This window comes from Phasianus colchicus, chromosome 1 (assembly GCF_987193195.1).
Source record: "Phasianus colchicus chromosome 1, bPhaCol1.hap1.1, whole genome shotgun sequence".
Lineage (NCBI taxonomy): Eukaryota > Metazoa > Chordata > Aves > Galliformes > Phasianidae > Phasianus > Phasianus colchicus.
In genome coordinates, this window is record NC_143436.1 from 63,941,287 (window position 1) to 63,963,440 (window position 22,154).

Sequence of the window (22,154 nt, forward strand, 5' to 3'; positions counted from 1 at the left end):
GATGAAGCATTTCCAAAATACAGAAAAATCATTATCAGATAAATTCTTTTTACTTTAAACTCTCACTGTGCATAAGTACTGATTAACTAACTTTAAAAAGCCAGCACCAGAACTAGTAGACTTCATAAGGTTCAGATGTCAATTGCCCCATCAACTTTCTCTAAATTAAGGAAATCTATACTTCAGGTTACAGACAGAGACTGAAGCTGGAATAATTTGAAGAACTAAACCAACAGAATAATACTTCTTCAGTGAGCACTGCTTCAAATCAGGAAGGTAAAAAGGAAGAGGTAATTTGTATTCTATTTAGAGCAGATACACAGTGAGGAGACTCGTGAACCTATTTTTATTGTAAAGAATTAAATAAAAATAGTCTTTCCAAACACACTCTGGAAGGCAGTTATGTCTGTCCCTGTCAAGGCATGTTAGTTTATGTTACAGCAAACAGACACCAAGCTGAAGTCCAAAAGGTTTAATTCTGGGGCCATGAAGAAGACTTCTGACTCCTTCCTACCCAGATTTCCCACAGATGCTGAACAAGAATGAGAAGCTAAGCAAGAGTGGTTTTTTATATCAAGCAGGTCAGGCACCTCTTTCTCCAGAAACTGGAAAAAAAAAGAGCAATTTTAGGAAATGCACACAATCTTTTCAGATGCACTAGTAGTTCCACCTAAAAGAAGGCAAAAAGATATCTAGCACAGACCCGCAGAGATCAGTTTAGTGCTGTAAAATTACATTTTAATCAGACACACTCAGAGCTCCTTACCAAAAAAGAGTTCAGAATGTTATTACTCCTTTCACAGACAGAGAACCTGACTCGGATTAAATAATTTGCACAAGGACACTCATGAAGTCTATGCAGTGCCTGATCCAAGTCCTATCTTCTGACTACTACTGCTGAGCCTTAACAGCTCCTTCTTTCCTCTGCAAAGCTTTAGGCTTCAACAAACAAAGCATTCCTCATAGCTAATTGGTATTACATGGAAACTCAACTGCTCTTATTTACAAAACTACAGATTTATGTCAAGCAAAGCCAATTATGCTTAATGTTTAAACTATTGCAGGTGCTCAATGACATTGTTGCTAGGCAGTAGAAGTGAAATTGCTCTTTTAATGCATCTTGTTCCAACTGGGAGCATGTGTTTTATCATCAGTGCAAACTTAACAGATGGAGATCTTAATCCTCACCAACGAGCTTTCTTCACCCTTCCGCACTTGAAATGGTGTCCCATACATTTAGACTTAACTGAGGTGCTCAGTGAACTGTCTGGGACAACTCATTTTTCATATGTGCATACATGAATACAGAATAAAGCACACATTTAACCCTTAAAACAGCACCAGCAATGCTCAGCACTCCATATGGCTATTCAATGTTAGTTCAATGTTAGTACTGACCTTTCTGAGCACTGCACCTAAGTAGTTATAACCAGATCTGTTAGACAGCACATAAGCAGCTTCTTCCAAAGTCAAGACTGAATCTACAGATTCCTTTATATTAATTTCATTGCTTGTCAGGACAAGATTTGGAAAATTTAAGCAGTAAAACTACAAAACTGAACTGGGATGTTTCTGTTCACCGACAGCCTGTGAACCCCAGTTTGGAGGCAACTTCTTCCACGTATTATTTTGAAGCTTCAGTCCTTTATGATAATGATCAAAACATGCATATCTGCATTTACTTCGTGCATTGCAACATGAACATGTGATCTGAATGTTTTATCGTCTCCCATGAGAAATGTCATAGATCAACAAAATACTGAACAAAAGGCTATTTTAACAATTTACAGCTGCTTATTACGTTATTTCATATGCATGCATGCCTCTGTATTCTCTTCATTTTTCATAATGGATTAACCCAGATGTAAAAGGCAGCATCTTTCAAAGTCAAAACCACAGCTACAAGTCCTTTATACTTATTTCACACATGCTGGGACAAGATTTATAAAAAGTAGGAATGGTCTGAAATTAAAAATAATTCCATTATTTTTGTATACAGCCCCAAATGCTCCAGTGGGAGAAGCATCCCTGTCTGTTGAGGTGTAACTGCTGAATTGCTCTGTCATAACAACAACCAAATATTCACCCTACAACCCATTTTAATTCATGTAATTATAATATCTCCTTATGAAGGATGCCCAATGCTTCACTCTCCATTCCTGCAAGCCTTTCTTGCAGTGCTGCATGATAGAGATCCTTCCTTACAGGGATTTTTTTTTTTTTCAGAATGACAGATCTTTATCAGACAATTAAACTGCAATATTTTATGTTCTCTGCTGTGATCTGTTTTCAGATTTTGATCTCTGAGAAAAAGCAGTCTCACTGGGTACGATCTCAAATTTCCTAAGCATGACTGGAAGAAATACATATGTTCAGAATGGCGAGGATCACCAGAACCACAGGCTTCTAAAAAATTCATCTTATCATCACAGAAGCCAAGTAAATTTTGCTACCGACTAGCTGGGGAGAAGTCACCAAGACAGCACATCAGAAGGCCATACCCAAACTCTAACACTCAGATGTACATGATTTTTTAAGATTAAAGCAGCACAGAAATATAAATTCACAGACCAGGTCTCAGAGACTTGAAAAGAAATCTTCTGCTTCAGAAAGCTCTCTCAAAGAAACCTAAACAAAACAATGCGCAAGCTCAAGATTCTCAGTATATAGAGTCTCTTCTCTTCTGGGACCCATGGAGTCTTCTCCTCTTCACTATACTGGCAAGCAGAAGCCAGGGTGAGACAAGTAGGCAGCCCTCCTCCACTCACTCCTCCCTCCCACCAAAAACCCTCATAGAGCAAACAGCCAGTTGCACACTCAGCTGTGCCACTGAATCACTGTCTCAGTCAGAAAGCACCTCTTGAACATGGACAATAATTACTGACGAGCTTGCATGAAGATACTTGTGTTGGTGGAGATGGAAGAAACATCCCAGGATCAGTTTCCCTTTTATCTCAAAGGACAATATTAAACAAGTTCCACAAAAGCTTACTTGCAGATGGGTACCTCTCTTTTCCACAATATCTGTTGCCATCTGGGCTTAAACTGGTCTCTCAGCCACCTTCTGCTGACTCTCATCTACACAAGTTGTTTCCCTTGAGAAATATGCCAAAGGCTTTACTGAAATTAAGGCGGATCATCTCTACTATGTTTTGTTTAAAAGATGAGTGCTCATTACACACAGGCATTAAGGTCGTCTTGCAAGTCTACCTTTGATACATCAGCATTGCATTTTATTCAGTTTTCCTTTTATCTCATGACTTTAAAAATTCTCTTTTAATTTTTTTTTTTTTTTAAACAAAACCTTAAATACTAGTGAGATCAAACTAACAGCTCTGAGACAATCCTGACTGCCTTCCCTCTTACTTCTTAGATATACTTACAGCATTTTGCTTCCCCCTCACTGCTCCCCACCCCAGCCTATACCTGCAGCATGGTTAAATGGATAACAATACTGTGATTACCTTCATCAACTCTTTTACAGTTTCAGTGCATAAACTACCGTGTCACTTCAAAGCACTGTGTGCATTCAGTGTGATTTCTCCTGTTGTATAGCATTTCTTGTGTCTGGTAGCATTCTGATGACTTAAATTTTCAACTCTATCAACTTTTAATCAAAGTGTTCCTCTAGTTTTTGGGTTTTGTATGTTTCTTTATTACATGATAACCCTAATACTTTCCTCATTATCATTTTATTAATATGACTTAAAAAGGTTTGATCAGCCAGTTTTGGGAGTGCTTAACACTGTTTAGATTTTTAAGATTAATTTCATTAATTCATTAATTTCAATTTTGTTAATAGTTTCTTCCTCAACTTGCAGCTGTATCCACACTTCCCTTAACATCTTCCTAACACCTTTCACCCTCTCCAACTGGATAACAATTAGTTATTTTGATCTAAATAAGTTGTAGCCTCTGGATCTCACACTAGCAACATTACCGTATAACATCCTCTAGGAATGACAAATCCCACAATGTTTCTGTTAAAGTGATGGCTAGATGCCTCAGCACAAGTGTCTCACATCAGATTTTTACAGATTTGTCATTAGCTTATAATATCAGTGAATTCCTGGTAGACCTCAAGGCAATCTCTAGAAAAGTTTAGCATGGCGGTGTCCATTTTCCTGAAAAGGAAACTAAGGTGAAGCAGCAACTTGCTGAAATCAAAGATCAGATAAATATTAACAAGGAATAACACAAGGCTCCCACCTTCACAAGTATGAATTAATACTGCCTACAAAGTTATTTTCAAATGATACTGTCACAGTAATTTGCTAAACAAATATATACATGAATTTATTATTTTTTAATCATTATTAATCATAAATGCACATGAATACCTGTCCTTTTTCCTATACAGATTAAAAGCATCTCTACATCAACCATGCAAAGCAATGAGCTCTCATTGTCAGTGGCATGCATTATGACAGTGCAGCATCCTACAAGGCTAAATCCTAAGACAATTGCTATTTTGTAAACTTATAAATAACATTAGTCCTAAGGTGATTAGTAACTACATTGGTGGTTCTATTAAAGTGCACTACATTATTTTTCATTAGAAAGCTTGCAGTTAACAAGCAAAATTTAATCCAACAAGGGTGAAACTTTTCAGGTTGTCTCCATAGGAGACAAAATGGAAGAATGATCCAGGACACTACCATAGTGCTCAACAACTTTGTCATGCTTCAGACAGACTTCTTTTTCCTCAGAAAGACTTCCTCTGAACTCACTGATATACTCCTGGTTCAGATTGCTGTATCTGGGAAGGAAAACAGTGAAGAAAAACACTAGGGCAGCCATCCTTTCTGGGACTGATTTCACACAAGTTAGAAGTGCCTTCTGAATCCTGAGTTTCTAAGCAGTCAAAGAATATGGTAGCAATGTGCACTTTCATGAAAACTTCCATAACAGAAGGACAAGAAATGCTAAACTTAATGCAAGCATTAATAAAAGCAGTACTTTATCAATGAATAAACAGCAATTAATATCTGGAATTGTGCACAAAAACACTGTTTTGCAAACATGCTTTTCTCAGAGAAACTTCAGTAGACTTTTTCTAATTCAGAGTTATAAATGCTAATATCCTCCTACACTTAAACCAGTGCTTGTATCTGTATAGTCTCATCCTTTTTTCTCCCTTCTGCAAAGTGACAAGTATGAGAATTTAATTTGGCACAAAATGAAACGGTAACATTTAATCCCAAAAATATATTTCATGTTGGTCTCTGTCATCTTACTGAAAAATAAAATACCTCGATATTGTAATGAAATGTCAATTTGAAGTAAAATTAAATATTAAAATTAAATATATACACACAATATTTGCTCCAAAAGTAATGCCTCCTATCTTATTATGTTGGCTCATAATGTCAGATGCAGATATTGATGGTACGGTAGAGGTTAAACCTTCCCATCAACATTTTGTTACATTTTGTTGCCTTGGGATGGATGGCAGCAGAGGGGCAGCCTGACAAAATGGTGTCTGACACTGAAGTGACTACGAAGCAAAGGTGTCTCACTGAATTCCTCCATGTGGAAAAAAATGCATCCATTAACATTTATGAATGCTTGCTGAATGCTTACGGAGACCAAACAGTGGATTTTAGCACTGTGAGGTGGGTGGTTTGTTTCAGCATTGGTGACACTGACACAGCTGGAGCAGATTTTGTATGATCGTAGCTTGCAGCTCTTGTTCATTGCTTTTGAAAATGTACAGCTGTGCATTTGGTGGTTGAAAAGTTTTGTTTTGTAGCTGAAAATTTGCTCTATTAAATGGTGCTATTGTACTCTTTCTAGCTGTTGTAATTGCCAAGAAAGTAATTGGAAGCATTACTTTTGGAGCAGCCCACCTATTTATAAGAAAATATGAGAATTTTGTTAACTCCTAAAAACAATTTAATTTGTAGCAAAGTTATTTGTTGAGCTTAAACTAGTTTTGAAAACCAAAATCCTTCAGTTTTCAACACTAAGTGACACAAATAGGTATTTCAATTTACAGAAGAAAAAGATCTCATTTTATAAGAATACAAGACAAAGTACCTGGAAGAGAAATATTTTCAACCATGATTCAGGTCACAGTTAAAAGAACTGAAGTGAGAACTAGCTACCTGTACAAATGGACACTTGTGTTTCAGGTTACATTGAAGTGATAAGATGCTACAGTAAGTGTTGGTACTGCAAAGTTAGAGTAATATGTAATAGGAAAAGGAGCATTTTTCTTCAAGAGCTCCCAGTGCCTTGGAAATCTTCTATTACTGTCATTATCAAATCACTATTTCAGGTCTTCTGAAAGATTTTCATAGAACCGCAGCCAGATATCTTGAGAGAATGCCATTTACACATGACCTTTTCCCCCCTCATGATAGCACTGCTTCCCTCTCCATTCTTAACCACAAGAATTCCTTATAACACTGACAAACTGATTAAATATTCCAGAATACAAGATGCAGGCCAGCTCTGAAGCCATCCTGGATACAAGGTGAATTGCATCTTGTAATTCCTTGCATTTTACAGGCAATATGTGAGCATTAAACTTTGGCTCTACAGGTGGCATAGACTTGCTTTCTCTTTGGAGGCTAATTGAGCAATTCCATTATATCCAGTAAAAAGTTTCATTCATCTCACTACTCAGACTACTGGAAGTTATTTCTCCATTACTCTGTTGAGACCACTACATCAAGCATTAACCTTTATCTTTTTGCAGCTCTCACTTCTACTGCCTTACGCTAAGGCTCACAGGGATGACAGCAGTGTTTATTGTATTTTGGTACATAAGCAAGTGCACTGTAAGTCATTTTCAGGGTTTTAATACCTTGGTGCTATAGTTTTAATCCCATATTTATGTACTAAAAAGAGAATCCTTTCCTAAAGGACAAGACATTTTGTGTATTAAAAGACTTTTAAGGTATTCAAGGCTAATTATATGCCGTTGGCTATTTATTTTTTTTAAGTCTTACCACAAATTTTCTGTGAAATCTCCCACTTCAGGGAAAGAAAAAGTCCACAGAATTCTGAATCCTGGACAACGTCATACAATCACTACTAATTCAGTACTGCATGCTACTTACAGGTTCTGCAAGAATTTCTGCCCTACCAACAAATGAAACATCAAGTTTACTTCCTCACACATACCTGTGTGCAATGGTCCAGAACCCAAAGGTGTTCACCATCATCAAGGAAGCCAAGAAGAAGAAGAATCTCTCCAATTTACCTTCATGTAGCAAGTGCGGAAACCAGTTGCCTGTCAAAGCAGACATTTGAAGCAGAATTAGTTTGCCTTGCAAGGTGAGACGTAGTTTTTAATGAAAGACGCAAAGAGAAGCTTGTGTAATACACAGTCACAGCAGGTGACCTGAACCCCCCTGTAGCTATTTGCACAGTTTTAATTCACTCTATGTATTTTTTTTTTCCAAGTCTACAGAGCACTTTGCTTCTGATATGCAGACATAAAGTGAAGAATTTTTTTTTAAACAAATCTGAAGCACATTGGAAAGTTAACTACATAGCTATTACAGTCATGACCAGGCCATTATCCCATTAAATGAATGTCAATGCAAAAGTTTTAGGAAGGGTTAGATTTAAGGTGGTTTGTAGAAATCTCTCATGGTTTTAACAGGCTTTTGTTCCAAAAAAAAGAAAAAATTTTTAGTGCCTTGGGTGTTGCTCCATTACTAAGATGCTAGCTGACATTTAACTTTCTCTATGGTTGCCTTTAACTAGGAGTCTGTAACACATTATTGCATTGTACACATAATTTGCAAGAGTCACAGAGCTTTGGCTCACTGAGACTTTTAGCAACAGTGCCTGGGACATTCTGGAAGAAAGACTCCCTTCAACATCAAACAGTACCACCTATAAATGCACACCCAGAGCCTCTGCCTGTATTCTTGCTTTCAGTGTTGCTCATTACAGCCAGCAAATAAGCTCAGGTGGTAAATTATTACTATGGAAATTGAGACGCTTAACAGGAAAGCAAGCCCCAGTCAGACTGAATCTGAAGACAGTCACCTCCTGAAGCATTATAATCAACTACAATGAGAGGTAAAACCAAGGTGAAAAAAGAAATGACTGTAGATACAAAATATCAGAGAGCTGTACAGTGCTATAATGACCTCCTACATTATTTGGGAGCACAGGTTGTTTATTGCCTTTGAGAAAGGAGAGTCTGCCCTCATTAGCAAGTAGTGAAGTTCAAGAAGAGCACTCAGCCATGGCTGAGAACCCAATGCCCGCACTGCACACAGCTCAGAAGGCTGTGTCAGGCTGATTCCCATTAGCAGCTGGAACACAGCCAGCACAGGCATTTTGGGGATTTAGTTTCATCCAAAGGAATTATTATTTTTTTTTTTTGTGGTCCAAGATTGCTGTGTTGCAAATCAATGCACAAATGGAGATGATCAGAAAATACAAGTCAAAAGTACACACCTGACCTGAACTAAACCACCAGCATAAACACACACAAATATGCCTTTCTTTGCTCCCTCAGATTCAGGTACCAAGTCTTTCCCATTTATATGGGTCACTATTCACCACCTGAACTAGCTTAAAAGGGAGAGGAAGAAAACAGCTTTCTATGGCATAACTATCCTGTACAGAGCTGATACCACAATTTATCTTTTGACCACTGAAGACATCTTCAGCCATCCAATGCAATTCTTAGCATGTTAACTTTTTACTAATTAGATTTGGAGAGAGAAAAAAAATATGATTACACACACACTTACATCTTTCCTCCACGTTTTGGCATAGTAAACACTTCTTTTTTTTTTCCAAAGCAGTTACCTCTTTCTCTTCTGGGACTGTCAGGGAACACCTGCCATCAGTGCAGCAGCTCTCCCCCAGCTCTCAGCTGACTCTGTGCCATGTCACCTTCCTGCCTGTCACAGCACAGCACCACCTCACCTCCACGCCTGGTGCCTTTTGTAGCATTATCTCAGAGTGAGCTTTAAAACGTATCACTTAACACTGTCAGTTGACTGAGCTCCTAGGTGCTATAACTTCATTTTAGTAGCTTATAAACTTTTACTGTCATAATTCACAATCAGGTAGTTTTTCATTTTGCATCCCCATGCGGCTGACAGAGCTCACAGAGAGAGCGGGTCTATCTGATGAGAGGGGAAGCACACATGGGGCTTGGTGCTACAGCTTGTCAAAGCAGAGTTCACACTGTCTGCCAGGTTACTTACATCAGCTGGTCTAACTATACGAACAGCAGGAGTTTCCTAATGGAATAGACTTTACAATGTAAACCAAAGAGAAAATATGGACTTTAAAATAGTACTAAGCTATATATAAGGAATTTAGCAGCTTTTGAGAAAAAGTGAAGTAGATTTTGGACACTATTTAACGGTAGGAAAGGAACCATACTGTAAGGTTGAAAGTGAGACTGGTTGGTTCCATCAGGGTGGAACATGCACACGGGCATTAGGAGACTTGAGTTCTGCCTTCGTTTTACCACCTCTAGAACCTCAAAGATCAGGTTGGTCTGGCAATATGTATTTTTACTAGCCAGCATTAATTAATGACTTCCTAGTTTCTGTCACAAATACGTGCTTCTTTTTTTCCTTTTAAAAGTAGGTTGACTTCCCAATGAAGCAAGTGTTATACTTGGGCCACATTATCTTCTGCTCACATACAGTGCACAGAGAGTCCTCTGCTGTCAGGAAGACTTGGGATAACAGCCAATGGTGTTGTAACTTTCACCATGCATTTAGGGCAACGAAACTACCTTTAGGCACCTTGCTCCCTACCCCACCAAAAGCTTTCACAAGCCATATCTAGCATGAATCTAGCACGGACTGGGTTTGGTTCATGTTTTCAGAATTTTATTCTCAGCTATGAATGCTAGGAACTTATTGGGTCTGTTTGTTTGTTTTTGATGGAATAAGATGCCCTTGGCACTACTGCGTTTGAAGAATTCAGAACTTTTTCATCCTTCAATCAGAACGCAATATGCTAACAATTCACTTTTCCCCAAAAGACACTGCCTTTGGGTTCTGTCAATCCTTTACTTTTCTATAGAGATTGCCAACAGAAGTGCCAATTACAAGGTTGGTTTGTCACATAGATAATTGCTCACTGGGAATTAACTTTCTACAACAAGCTCCTGATTTCCATTTTTATTCCAACAATAGAAATACTCAGTAGCATGAATCACCACAGAACCAGAAGTTTCCTTCAGTCAACTATTTTAAAGAGCCTTTTGTTATTTGCTAGAGGTGAACTGGTTATGCATTTCATGGCAAATATAGAAAAGAATTAGAAGACTAAGCCCAGGAAAATCCTGAGTTCCTCAACATTGCTACCAGATGTTGTCAAATTAAAAGTGCCTGGTAAACTTGCACCAACATTCACCAACCTTATCCATTTTGCATCAAAAATGCTCAAATAGAGCAGAGGAATATGATACAACACCAAGAAAAAAACCTGATCCTTCCAACACAGGAGAAAAAGTAGGTGAATCAGTGACTTGTGCTAGTTGTGGTGGACAACCCCATTAGTGACAGACAGTAAAATAAGCTATGAAGGAGAATGTGGAAAGGACATCTTCCAGATGTGCTGGCACACAAGGTACTTGTCACAGTAGCGGTACCCTTGGAGTTCTCAAGGGATTCACAGTGAAGCCCAAAGTCACATAGGAAGGCACTGTTTACTGAATAATACCATCATTTTTAGTACAGGGAAAGTAGAAAAGATAAAGCAAAGAAATCATATGGAAGAGGTTAGCTCATTCTGTACAACTCCTGTATTTTTAACTCTATCCTTCAACATAGAATGTGACTATAGAAAAAAAATCATATCTTAAAAAAGAATTGCACTTCCTATAATTTCATCAAGTTAGCAGGCATATATTCAGTGTTTAATCATATCCGAATTCAAGTCTTGGTCTCTCTGTAATCCTTATTACTTAAGTAAGAACCAATGGACACTACCATCTGGACTACAAGAAATATCCTTTAGCTTTATCATCATTGGTGTTTAGAATCACAAAAAGCTCCAAGCTAGTTTTTTCTCTTTCCAGATATCTCAATACAACTGTGTCAGGGCAGTTTCCTTTCTGACCTTCCCCTCCTCCCTCCCCACATATTTACATTAATATTTTTAGAGAACAGTACTCTGAAATGATTGACATAGGAGGACAGGTTGTGTCTTGCATCTTCTTCCATTAAAATGTTGGGAGAGGTAAAAGATCCAAAAGAAAGCAGTTCCCCAGCTTGTACTGAAAATATCACTGTCACCCATCATCTGTTTGCACTCGTCAGATTTTTTTTAAAAAAAGGTTATATTTCATCATATTCACACCATCCCCCATAAATGTGATTAACAAGTGATTAATGCAGCTTTGTCTGTGACTGATATTTGATCAACTTTGCCAATAAAAATCTAAATAATTTCCTAAACTAGTGACATGAAGTAGTATATAAAAAGGTTTAAATAATATTCTCACTCTCTATGCTTCAAAATATACACTGGAGGATCTTCTTCACTGCATCCTGAATTGCCTCATGGCAATCATGGCCACATTGCTTAAATATGGAAAACCAGAAATAGTTTTGGCATAAGTTCAGTGAAACAAGAATCACTGCATAAAGCAAAAGCATCCATAGCCCAAGAATTACATGCTGAGACTTGTTAAATCCTACAAAAAGTGTTGCATAAACACTGTCATCTTCTTTCAGCAAGAAAAGAATGAATTCCCATCTTAGTTAAATTGGTTTAGCTTTCCAGAGAAAAAAATATCAGAGTCGTTTGTTTTTCTCCACAATTTCTTAAATTGACCAGGTACCAAATGTTTTAGAAGCTCTTTAAACAGCTGAAAAAAATACCAAAAGCAAGAGTATGTCCTTTGAACTTACTTCATTCAGGAGAGGTCACCATTTCGTTCTTTGAAGCTCTGTCATCTTTAGAAGTTTCAACAATTAACTGTTAATCTTTATAACTTAAAGAATTACTACTTTGCTGATCTAAAGCTTTTCATTGGAAGCACAAAGGAACACCTTGAGAAGCACATTATAAAAATTCAGAAAAGTACAGAATATGAATATTTCATAAGAAATGCTTTCATATAAAACAAGACCAACTCCAAGTAATTGTTACACGCTATGTCCAGCCTCAGAAACTAAATTGGAAGCTTACTTTGATTCAAGACACCGAGACAGAAGCCTGGTGGGGTGAGTGCAGGAATACTTCCCTAGACATGCTCAACAAGTGTTTGGATGTGGTACTAAGGGATAAGGTTTAGTGGGGAAACTATTGGTGGTAGATAGACAGACTAGATGATTTTGGAGGTCTTTTCCAACCTTGGCGATTTTATGATTGTACAATGAAAAAAAAGTCTGTTACACTGGTGGAAATTCAAGCAGTTCTGCTCACTGCCACAGATGCCTTTGTACATGATGGCTCTTTGCCTGATTCATCCACTGCTTTTACCCATCTCCAGGCGACGCTTGCCTGCCTGGTAATTAAACTCTAACAGAAGTGTGAGCTTAAAAACCACCCCTATTTCAGATATGTAAACAAAGGAATCCCTGTCCTTCAGCTCAAGGTCTCAAATGCATCCCTTTTCAAATTTACTTATGAAAAAGTCATATGTATTGAACAAAGATCTATCAGCAAAGGAAAAAAACCTTAAACCCTTTGCCTTTCTTTGAAGACAGCATCACAGAGAAAGCTCCAGTTTGGGGGCTTGAACTAAATACTGCTTAGAAGAATTAAACCAAATTACACATAACTCACCTTGAAACATACCAAGTTTTCCGGGAATGGCATTATTTGCCTGAAAAAAGGTGAAACACATGGCAAGACCATGTTGTCACAGAATCTGGTTCTTCTATAATTGAGGAAAGGGAGAGGGGTAAAGACTGCAAGAAAGGAGAAGTGTGTCTGGGGGAATAAATCCCTTGGATAACTTTGAAATGCTCAATCCAACTTCCTTTCCTTTACTACATAGTGAAACAGAAGAGATGTATTCTGCATTCTCTGAAGCAGTAAGCTTGCTGTCATGGCCAAAAGCCTCCATGTAATAATTGTGGTTAACATGAATCACAGAATCACAGAATCGTAGGGGTTGGAAGGGACCTCCAGAGATCATCGAGTCCAACCCCCCTGCCAAAGCAGGATCCCTACACCAGGTCGCACAAGTAGGCATCCAGGCGGGTCTTGAACATCTCCAGAGAAGGAGACTCCACAACCTCCCTGGGCAGCCTGTTCCAGTGCTCCGTCACCCTCACCGTAAAGAAGTCTTGTGCACATTGGTGTGGAACTTCCTATGCTCCAGAACATATGAGCATATTCCTATGCTCATGAACATATTTGTTCACTAACAACAACAACAAAAATACATCCAAGACGATTTATTTTCTAGTATTCCAGAGTAGAATAGAGATTGGAGGTAGGGGCTTCCTGCCATTAGTGCCATTCTCTAATTACTCCACCTATCAAAACTAAGATTACTCATTAAAATTAGCTTTACAACTGTATTCATTTGTTTCCTATCTTAATCCCATTTTAACTGTGAAAGCACATCAATAAAATTTTGGCATTCCCTTCAACTGTGCTGTCTATTGCTCCAGATCAATAATCAATGGGATTAGAAAACTGCTCAGGAACACCAGCGCATATTCTTACCTTGAGTGCCAGTGTGAGCTGTCTGAACAAAGAAAGCTCCCATAAAGCAGCCAGCTCCATTGAAGAGAGTTAAAAAATGCATGGAAATTCCTCGAATTCTTTCCGGTACAAGCCAGAATGATAGCAACGAACCTTTAAAATAGAAGCAGATACAGCGACAGCTTTGTTTTATTTTTGAAATAGCAATGGTGGAAGATATATGAGAAAAATCTCCAGTCTGTGTTAATACGAACTTTGTATATTTTACCCATAAAAGCTACTGCAGAAGGGCAATTACATCTGTTGGCATAAAAGTTAAGAAAAACCCAAGGAAAACTCCATCACAAGATGTGTGAAGAAAGCAGATGTGATTTTTAACTTCAGGACCTCACATGCCAGAGCCAGTGCAGCAAGGCCACTGATGAATACTTCTGAATTTCAGCGTACTGCCTTTAATAGGACACTTGATTTGAGTTAATTTAAGGCTCGGCAGTGCTCCATTTCATCAGACCGAAACCCCAAGGGTCACTAACTACTTTAAAACTTACTGTCCTTCACTTGCTTGCCAGAAGAGTAAACTAGAAAAGAAAACTCTAGATGTGGGAGTGCGCAGCATATAATTTTAGCATGCAAGACTGTAATTCCCCTACTTGTGATTTGGCTAAAGTAAGTTATAGTAACAGCAAACTCTTATAACAATTTTTGTTTCAACAAGTTTCCCTGGTCAAAACTTTTGCTCCCCAATGTTACACCTTGAGCCCTCATCCAGAACAGTTTTCCAAGCCCCAATATCTTCCAGTCTGCTTTATTACCTGAGTTTGAATGACCCCCAGCCTGAGAAGCTTGTCAATGGAGAAGCCTATCTGGATGCTGAGCTGCCTGGAGCATCACTGAAATCAAATGAAACTCCACAGCAACTGTCTTCCATTTTTTTTTTCATTTGGATGTCCAAATTAGACATTTAGAAACATTTTAAAAAAGAAAAAGAAAAGGTACTATGGGCAGTGTTCTTTTTTTCCCCCTCATTTCCAATAGAAGCCAAAGGCCTGAGTGCAGGAGAAAGCATGTGAGCCCAGGACATCATCTGTAGATGGAAAAATATAGTCTGAAACACTGGACTGTCAGTGTCTTAACTACTTTGAGTCTGAGAGCCTGGAAAGCGTTTGATGGGCTTATTTTGTCCCCCTCATCACCAGGCTGCAAAGTATGCATCTTGGCAAAATTCTGCTTGGTAATAGTATCCTACTTAGTAAATTATTCCTGCTGTTTCAATTGCATACTCCATTCCTCACTTCTCCCACAGTGAACAATTAACCAGCTGCTGCATTTCACTCTGGAGACCACAGCATTTCATTGGTGGGTGAAGCGATCCCCAATATATTCTTTAACTAATAGAGCAGTTTGTTACAAGGCTTTCCATTTTTAAGTGCTTGGAGAAATGGTGATGGGCAAAGGAAAGTATAGCAGTGCTACAGCAAACATTGTAAACCTGGTAACTTTGGGCAAGCAGCTACAGAGCACCCAATTGCTCAGATGCTGTCAGTGCAACACAGCTGCTGTGCTCAGTAGGATGTCTCCCCATCACCATCCTCATCTCATGCACTGCAGGGGCAAATGCTTGCTAATGATGCTCCACAGGATGGACTTCTTCCCCCACTTCTTTTTTTAGTGCTAAGCTTTAGAAGAGTAATTTCCTTCTTCAAAGCAAGCTAGGGTAGCAAATTCAAGCTCCCTGAATGTGTGTATGATCTTAAATTCTAACAGTGAAGGAGAGCAGTTATTTTATCATTTCATTATATATAGAGAGAGATTTTAAGCAAGACTTCAGCACTGGGCAAAATTTATATACTGTTCTTACATACTCTTAAAGATCTTCATGCCACCCAAGGCAGGTGATTATGTAAGCCTCCTATCAACAAGATAATGAAATATATCTTATAAACAATTGTAAGTACCAGTGATCAAACAGATAGAGTTTAATATGCCAAACCTAGCTTCTCTAACCAGTCACTCCAGAAATGAGATATCTCCTCTCTCCTCTGATTACAAGTGTGAACATTTCCGTCTTCAACTAGGATCATGTGCTTTCAGACCAAGTGAATTATAATGATAATTGAATTTGACCTTCTGCATAATACAGGCAGTAAAACGTCTTGAAAGGTGAAACAACTATTTCATTGTCTAGGCTGTCATTACCATTGATGTGGATGTAGTGAAGGGTTCCTGTACAGTAATTCAGTTCAGACTGAAATAAAAACCAGTAGGCCAATGAGATGCCAAACACTGCCCAAAATGCTCCAGTGTGCCTCGTTCATCTGCGTGGGGCTGCCTCAGGGCATGCAGATCCTATTGGAGAACCATACTGTACCCCAACAGCTGCTAAAGGCCAGGCAGGTACTATAAAAGGAGCCTGCTTGCCCTGCATGTACATCTTTAATTCTCTATCACACGAGGTGCTAGGACACCTACCTGTGGGCAAAGGAATGCAAGCCTGCATCTCAACTGAAAATAGCAGTAATCTACTGATTCTAGGCACCTACCTTTATTTTTTTCCCATGCAAATCTCAAGCTGACTTAGTACAAGGGTTCTTTAATCACAGTTATGACTGTAGCTTTTAGTGAGATGCTTAGTCTTTATTTGAATGAAAGACAATAGTTTTCTTCCCAATGCATTCTAACAATAATTCTTCAAAAAAAAAAAAGTAAAACTTGGTCTTGTAGGGCATCTTTTTGTTTGTTTTGTTTTTAATCTAATGTCATCTTCCAGTCACTGGACTTGTGCTGTGTTCTACCATGCTAGTTAGGAGCTTTATTCCACCAAAAATATTCTTTTCATGCAGCAGCATAAGACTGTAAGCAAGCCACCTTTTAACCACTTTTTTTGTTAAGCTTAACAGAGAAGGTCACGGTTTTCTGCTACACTTAACCTGTAACCTAGAAACCACACAACCTGCCTAGAAACCTATCTCAATTAAGTACTTGAGAGCAAATCGGATGAAGAGGCATTATGAGGGTGTTAAGTATTTAAAACTAGGGAAAATTACCTTTTTAGTGACAAACCATGACCCACTGTTCTGAGTAGTCTTACAGTGCAAGAATGAAGCCAAAATTTGTTCCTGCTCTTAAATAAAAATTCAGGCATTTCTGGGGTTGTACTGAGAACAGACACTCAACCTGTCAAACTAAATGCTTGTGGAGATCAGCTAGTTAATAACATTACATATATATATTTTTTAAATGAACATTGATTAGTTTATTTTTGTTAATAACTTTTTAAATACATTTTGCAAGGAAAACACCTTGCGATTCTCAGAAAATAATAAGCCTCAAGTGTGTCAGTGTAAAAGTGTAAAAGTAGATTATATGGAAGGGAGAGAAGTTTTAGATTCACAATCGTAAGTGCATCTACATAATTTATGGATGACCAACATGACTTAAGCTCTGCCTGTGCTCTGCAGGAGTGTTTTTTCTGGCTCCATTACACCAACTAAGGCATGATGCTCCGTGGAAGCATCTTCACATGACTTCAGAATGGAGTACAAACAGTAGTCCTGCCTTTGCCTACAATATTTTTCCAGTTATTAGGTCAGTTAAATTGTGGTATCTCCTTGCATATGCTCTATGTCTGTGGAAAAACCACGTGATTTTATTACATGGTTCCTTAAATGAAAAGGGTAAGCTAAATTGCTTCTCCTTGCTATGGCCTGAATGTGCTCAAAAACTGCAACCATGGCTCAGTTATCAAGAGTATTTGTTCAGTCTCAAGAAAATCATCAGGAACAGAATAGTTCAGAACTGAAGGAACCTCAAAAACCCATCTGGACTGGCCCTTACATGAAGCAGCTTCCATTTCAAGTCCTAAGCCCAGAATCCTACTGTCATAATCTCCCACAAGATGGCAAGCAACACAACCCTGGGGCCTGACAAGGCTGCAGCACCTCCCCTTTAACTAGAACAATACCACTACATTACAGTCAGCAAGACAAGTTTTGTTACCCAAAGCAGGTAAAGAATAAATCCACACATTAAGCCTCTGAAACAGAGCCAGGGATAAAATAAAGCCTCTGAAACAGAGCCAGGGATAAAATATTACAAAATAAATTTATTTTTAGGCAGTGGCATTCTTGGCATATCAGGATGCTCTTGCATTAGCCTTTCAGGTTTTACTTACAAGAGGGAGTTACCAAGGCTTCAGCCACTCCAAGCAGGATGTACTGAGGAGCTAAGTGGAAGCAAGGCATGGATGAGACCAGGAGAACCTCCTCAGAAAGGGTCTGTTCCACTTGAGGAAAATGCTTTCGGTGTATTTCAGAGAAGCCAGCAGCCATCACAGAAAGTGCAGCAGATAATTGACCTGCAACTGGGTTAAGAGCAGAGTGTTCACCAAGGTTGCAGTTATAGGAATACCACATACTTACAGTGAAGCAGAGTCCAAGTACATACAAAAGAAAAGTTTTTAAAATTTTAAAAACAAGAAAAGAGATCCTCCTCCATGAATTTGATTCTAAATCTATGGTAAAGAGATACCAGCTCAGCATACACAGAATGCAGGGATGCAGAATAAAGGAGAGATTTTCAAAAAAATATTTTAAATTATTATTATTTTTTAATACTAGAGGAGATGAGAAAAAAAGGCAGGTTGTCCAGATACCAAAAAAGATTGAGTACTAAGAGCAGGGGAAATCCTACAATTCAAGCAGCAATAAATTTCTGAAGTATACAGAAATACCTGTTTTACCTTTTTTTTTTTCTATACAAAAAATAGTGCAGTCAAACTACTGTATTTCTAAAGTAACCACACCATTTCCACAGCTTGAGACTGCTACCTGAGGCAACAGAAACTAACTTCAGCACATACTGTTAACCAACACTTTACTGGAATATACAGCAGCTACCTTTGTGTTATCAGAAAGCCTCCAGAACTGGAAACTGGTAGGTTTCTTTTTTTTTTTTCCTGTCATTTCTAGACAAAGGAACAGAAAGCTCTCATGTCAGAAGTTATGTACTCCTCACTTGGTACTGATATATCTCTCCACATTATCACCTCTTCACTACTCTTACTGTTATTAATGGAAAACCTGTGCCCTCACATACTCGAGTTTGAAATTATCCTTTTATTCAGAATTTAAAGAAGAATTATCTACTCCCTTAACTATCTGTGCCATCAAACAAGCACCAGTGTTAGTCGAAGGGGGGTGATGAAAAGCTTGGCTGTGGGAAGAGGAAAGCTGCGGCAGCCCAGACTTCATGGTCTGAGAGTGTTCTTCTTCACAGTATTTTATGAGAAAACTTGAATTAAGGGACATATACAACAAATACATATTCCATTCTCTGTTGAATTTCCTGTACTAGAGGCTAAATCAAGCAGGAAAAACTCAATACTAAATCTATGTTTTTCATGAAGCGGTCCACCATCTAAATTCACTTTAAGATTTTCATGTTTGCCACATCATACTAGATTTACAAATAAACCAACAATTATAAAGTAACAAATTACAGTTTTCACACAGGTCTTAATAGATAAATCAGATAGTTCAACACTGTCTCATGGTTTGTCTTTGAAACTTATACTCTTAACATACTGAAAGTTCCCAGGAAACTATTTACATTTCTTCCTCTTAAGAAGTTTGCCTTAAAATATAGTTATAAGCTAGCTTAACACTAACATCCTATTTGTGCTTTCAATTTTGTTCCTGAAAATAATTGTGAATTTAATTAACTGTTGGCAAAGATACTGGCACTTACAGGTCTGCCATATTTGCAGGTGCAGTCATATGCTTGGATATCTCAAGCCATTGCCTGTATTCAGAGGCATTTTTTATGCCTCAGGTAATTTATCACCCCTAACAGAAGGCTATTTTAATAAATGAACCTATTAAGAAGAAAACACTGCATATATTCTACTGCTGTTCAGTGTAACAGGATATAACATTAATACTTAGTTTTCCTTAAAACCATGGAAACTTCATCTGAATGTGCTTTCTGTGCTTTAATGCAGATGTTATTTTAAAAACTAGGGTAATTGCAACCTGCTGTGTTATATGCATCTGGTTTGTATAAAACTTAATAACACTCTTAATTAGGCTAATTTAGGCAGATTAATACCTCTATGTGTGTCAGTGCTCACTGTGCTGCATGCCATGGGGCACTGAATTAATAGTAACACACTGAGAAAATAGTCGTTTATAAATATTTTTGTCTGAGGTTTGTAATGCAGGCTGCATGATAAAACATGCGGGAAGTTTAATGAGATCATCTCTGGAAGGGAGTAGCTTTAAGTGAACACAGAATGGAAGCTGTTTTTCTTGTGGAATTGCATGTAGTTGATAACAGAAGACAGTTGCGAATATCCCTCCAGATCTCAGAACAGAGGAAGTCTGAGGTTAGGGACCCCATGGCAAAGGGGACCAGGAAACTGAAGAAGAGTAATGTCAAAGGAAAGCAGTCCAACTTCATCAGGCATCACCTGTTGTAAAGTGTACTAAAATTATCACTGCTTCCAGGCCATGAATTTCCATAAATGAGCCCCAAATCCACATGCCTAAGCTTAAATGCTTACTGTTGGAAGTGTTGGGACTAATAAAAGCAGACACTTCTTCACACACTACTTCTGTGAGGAAAAAGAGCTCTGAAAATCCTTCCTTTCTTTCCTTTATGTAACTGAAGCACATAAGAAGGAATGTGTAAGTTACGTTTTAGATTAATATTTATTAAAATGCTAAACACTTGGACAATAATATATTACATGCTTAAATTAAAATTCTAGTGTTAGAGAGGAAATCTGTACCTCTCCAAGTAATCTTCCACTTGAGAAATGTTGAAAATTGAGAACAGCACATAATGATGCACATTTGTTTGTTTACACAACTAGTAGTCTGTGACTTCAGAACTTGGGAGATTTTTAAAAATAGCTACTGTAGATAGAACTAGACTAACTTTTTTTTTTTACTTCCTATTTGGGATTCAATTAAAGAGTCAGAATGAACTGTAACAGTGATAAGTTCCATAGAATCATCATAGAATCATAGAATGGCCTGGGTTGAAAAGGACCACAAATATCATCTAGTTTCAACCCCCTGCTATGTGCAGGGTCGCCAACCACCAGACCAGGCTGCCCAGAGCCACATCCAGCCTGGCCTTGAATGCCTCCAGGGATGGGGCATCCACAGCCTCCTTGGGAAACCTGTTCCAGTGTGTCACCACCCTCTGAGTGAAAAACTTCCTCCTAATATCTAACCTAAACCTCCCCTATCTCAGTTTAAGACCATTCCCCCTTGTTCTATCACTATCCCCCTTCGTAAACAGCTGTTCCCCTTCCTGTTTATACACTCCCTTCAAATACTGGCAGGCCACAATGAGATCTCCCTGGAGCCTTCTCCTTTCCAAGCTAAACAAGCCCAGTTCCCTCAACCTTTCTTCATAGGAGAAAGAATTCTGGTAAGCTGCAATCCTAATGTCAATACAAGCATAGCTTAAAATATGAAAAGAGCTTATATTTACAACTTAATTATTTAAATCCAAACTCATCATTTTGAGCAACAGAATCTTTTTCAAGAATAAGAGAGCTACCAACAAAGATTAACCCCCTGAAAAACCCCTTTCAAACTAAACAAAGTGTAAAGAATTAGGAAAAAACATATAGAAGGTAACCAGTGTGAAGTAAAATGCAAGCCTAAATGGTTAGTGCTATTTCTTTCACCAGTTCCTTAGGATGACTCTTAGTTTTTTCTCAGTGTTTGTCTCAATACATTTTATTGATCAGAAGAGCTTCAGTCTCCTTCATCAATAAAAACTATGCCTTTTTCTCTAAATATCTAACATTTTTTAGGACCGTCTTTTCTAAAGTTTCTTTGAAATATATCTAGCTCTGTCATCCCAAAACAAATCTATCTTAATATTTATAGTTTGAAATAGCAGTAAAACATACCATTAACTGCTCAGGTTTCTTTTCAAAACAAAAATACATATCAAAACTGCATAAACAGATTTTAGACTTACCAATGTAAATCGTTGGAGAATGTCCACTTCCCTTGGAGCTGAAGAGATATGAGTTAATACATTCCAAAATTGGAACAAGAATCAGTAGTGGCACAATGCTTATCACATTCATTGCAGCAATTGGCAATACAAATCCACTGAAGTTCAAGTTGGAATTCATGGTTTGGAGATAATATCCTGAAGGAATCTGTATTGTGGAATACAAACCAACTTCACTATAAGTTACCTTTTATGGATAATGTTTTTTCCTGTAATGGAAGCTCCTTCAACAAGAAGTCACAGAAAACCAATTACACATTAACCAAAAGGAGTAATCATTCATGATAAAAGCCTTTCAAATAGTGAGTCTCATTCTCAGCTAGGCTTTAACATCATCTACTTATTTCACTTATTCCTCAGTTTAACAAATCTAAGGAGCAGCCCGTCATTTTGTATTAGCTCTAATGAAGATCAAATAAACCAGTCAACATAATAAATTCTCCTGAGTACTTCAGTGACTTCTTACATGTCTTCACAGTGTACAGCAGGACTCTTTTCATTTTAGAATAGCA

The 22,154-nt window shown here is 38.0% G+C and overlaps 1 protein-coding gene across 4 annotated transcripts in view; it reads right to left on the reverse strand.

The window, feature by feature from the left end:
* Nucleotides 1-340: 340 nt before the first annotated feature.
* Nucleotides 341-22,154, reverse strand: part of SLC15A5 (solute carrier family 15 member 5) — a 34,812-nt gene continuing 12,998 nt past the window's right edge. For 3 of the 4 annotated variants that reach the window (XM_031589932.2, XM_031589931.2, XM_031589930.2), the window contains exons 6-10: nucleotides 21,604-21,790; nucleotides 17,777-17,965; nucleotides 13,627-13,758; nucleotides 7,132-7,240; nucleotides 3,301-4,759 (exon numbers count right to left, since the gene is read on the reverse strand). In XM_031589932.2, the coding sequence (XP_031445792.1) occupies nucleotides 4,609-4,759; nucleotides 7,132-7,240; nucleotides 13,627-13,758; nucleotides 17,777-17,965; nucleotides 21,604-21,790 (768 nt within the window). In that variant the 3' untranslated portion in view covers nucleotides 3,301-4,608. Of the gene's footprint in view, nucleotides 606-3,300; nucleotides 4,760-7,131; nucleotides 7,241-13,626; nucleotides 13,759-17,776; nucleotides 17,966-21,603; nucleotides 21,791-22,154 lie in introns of those variants that run through there. The other variant, XM_090145772.1, reaches the window with a different exon arrangement.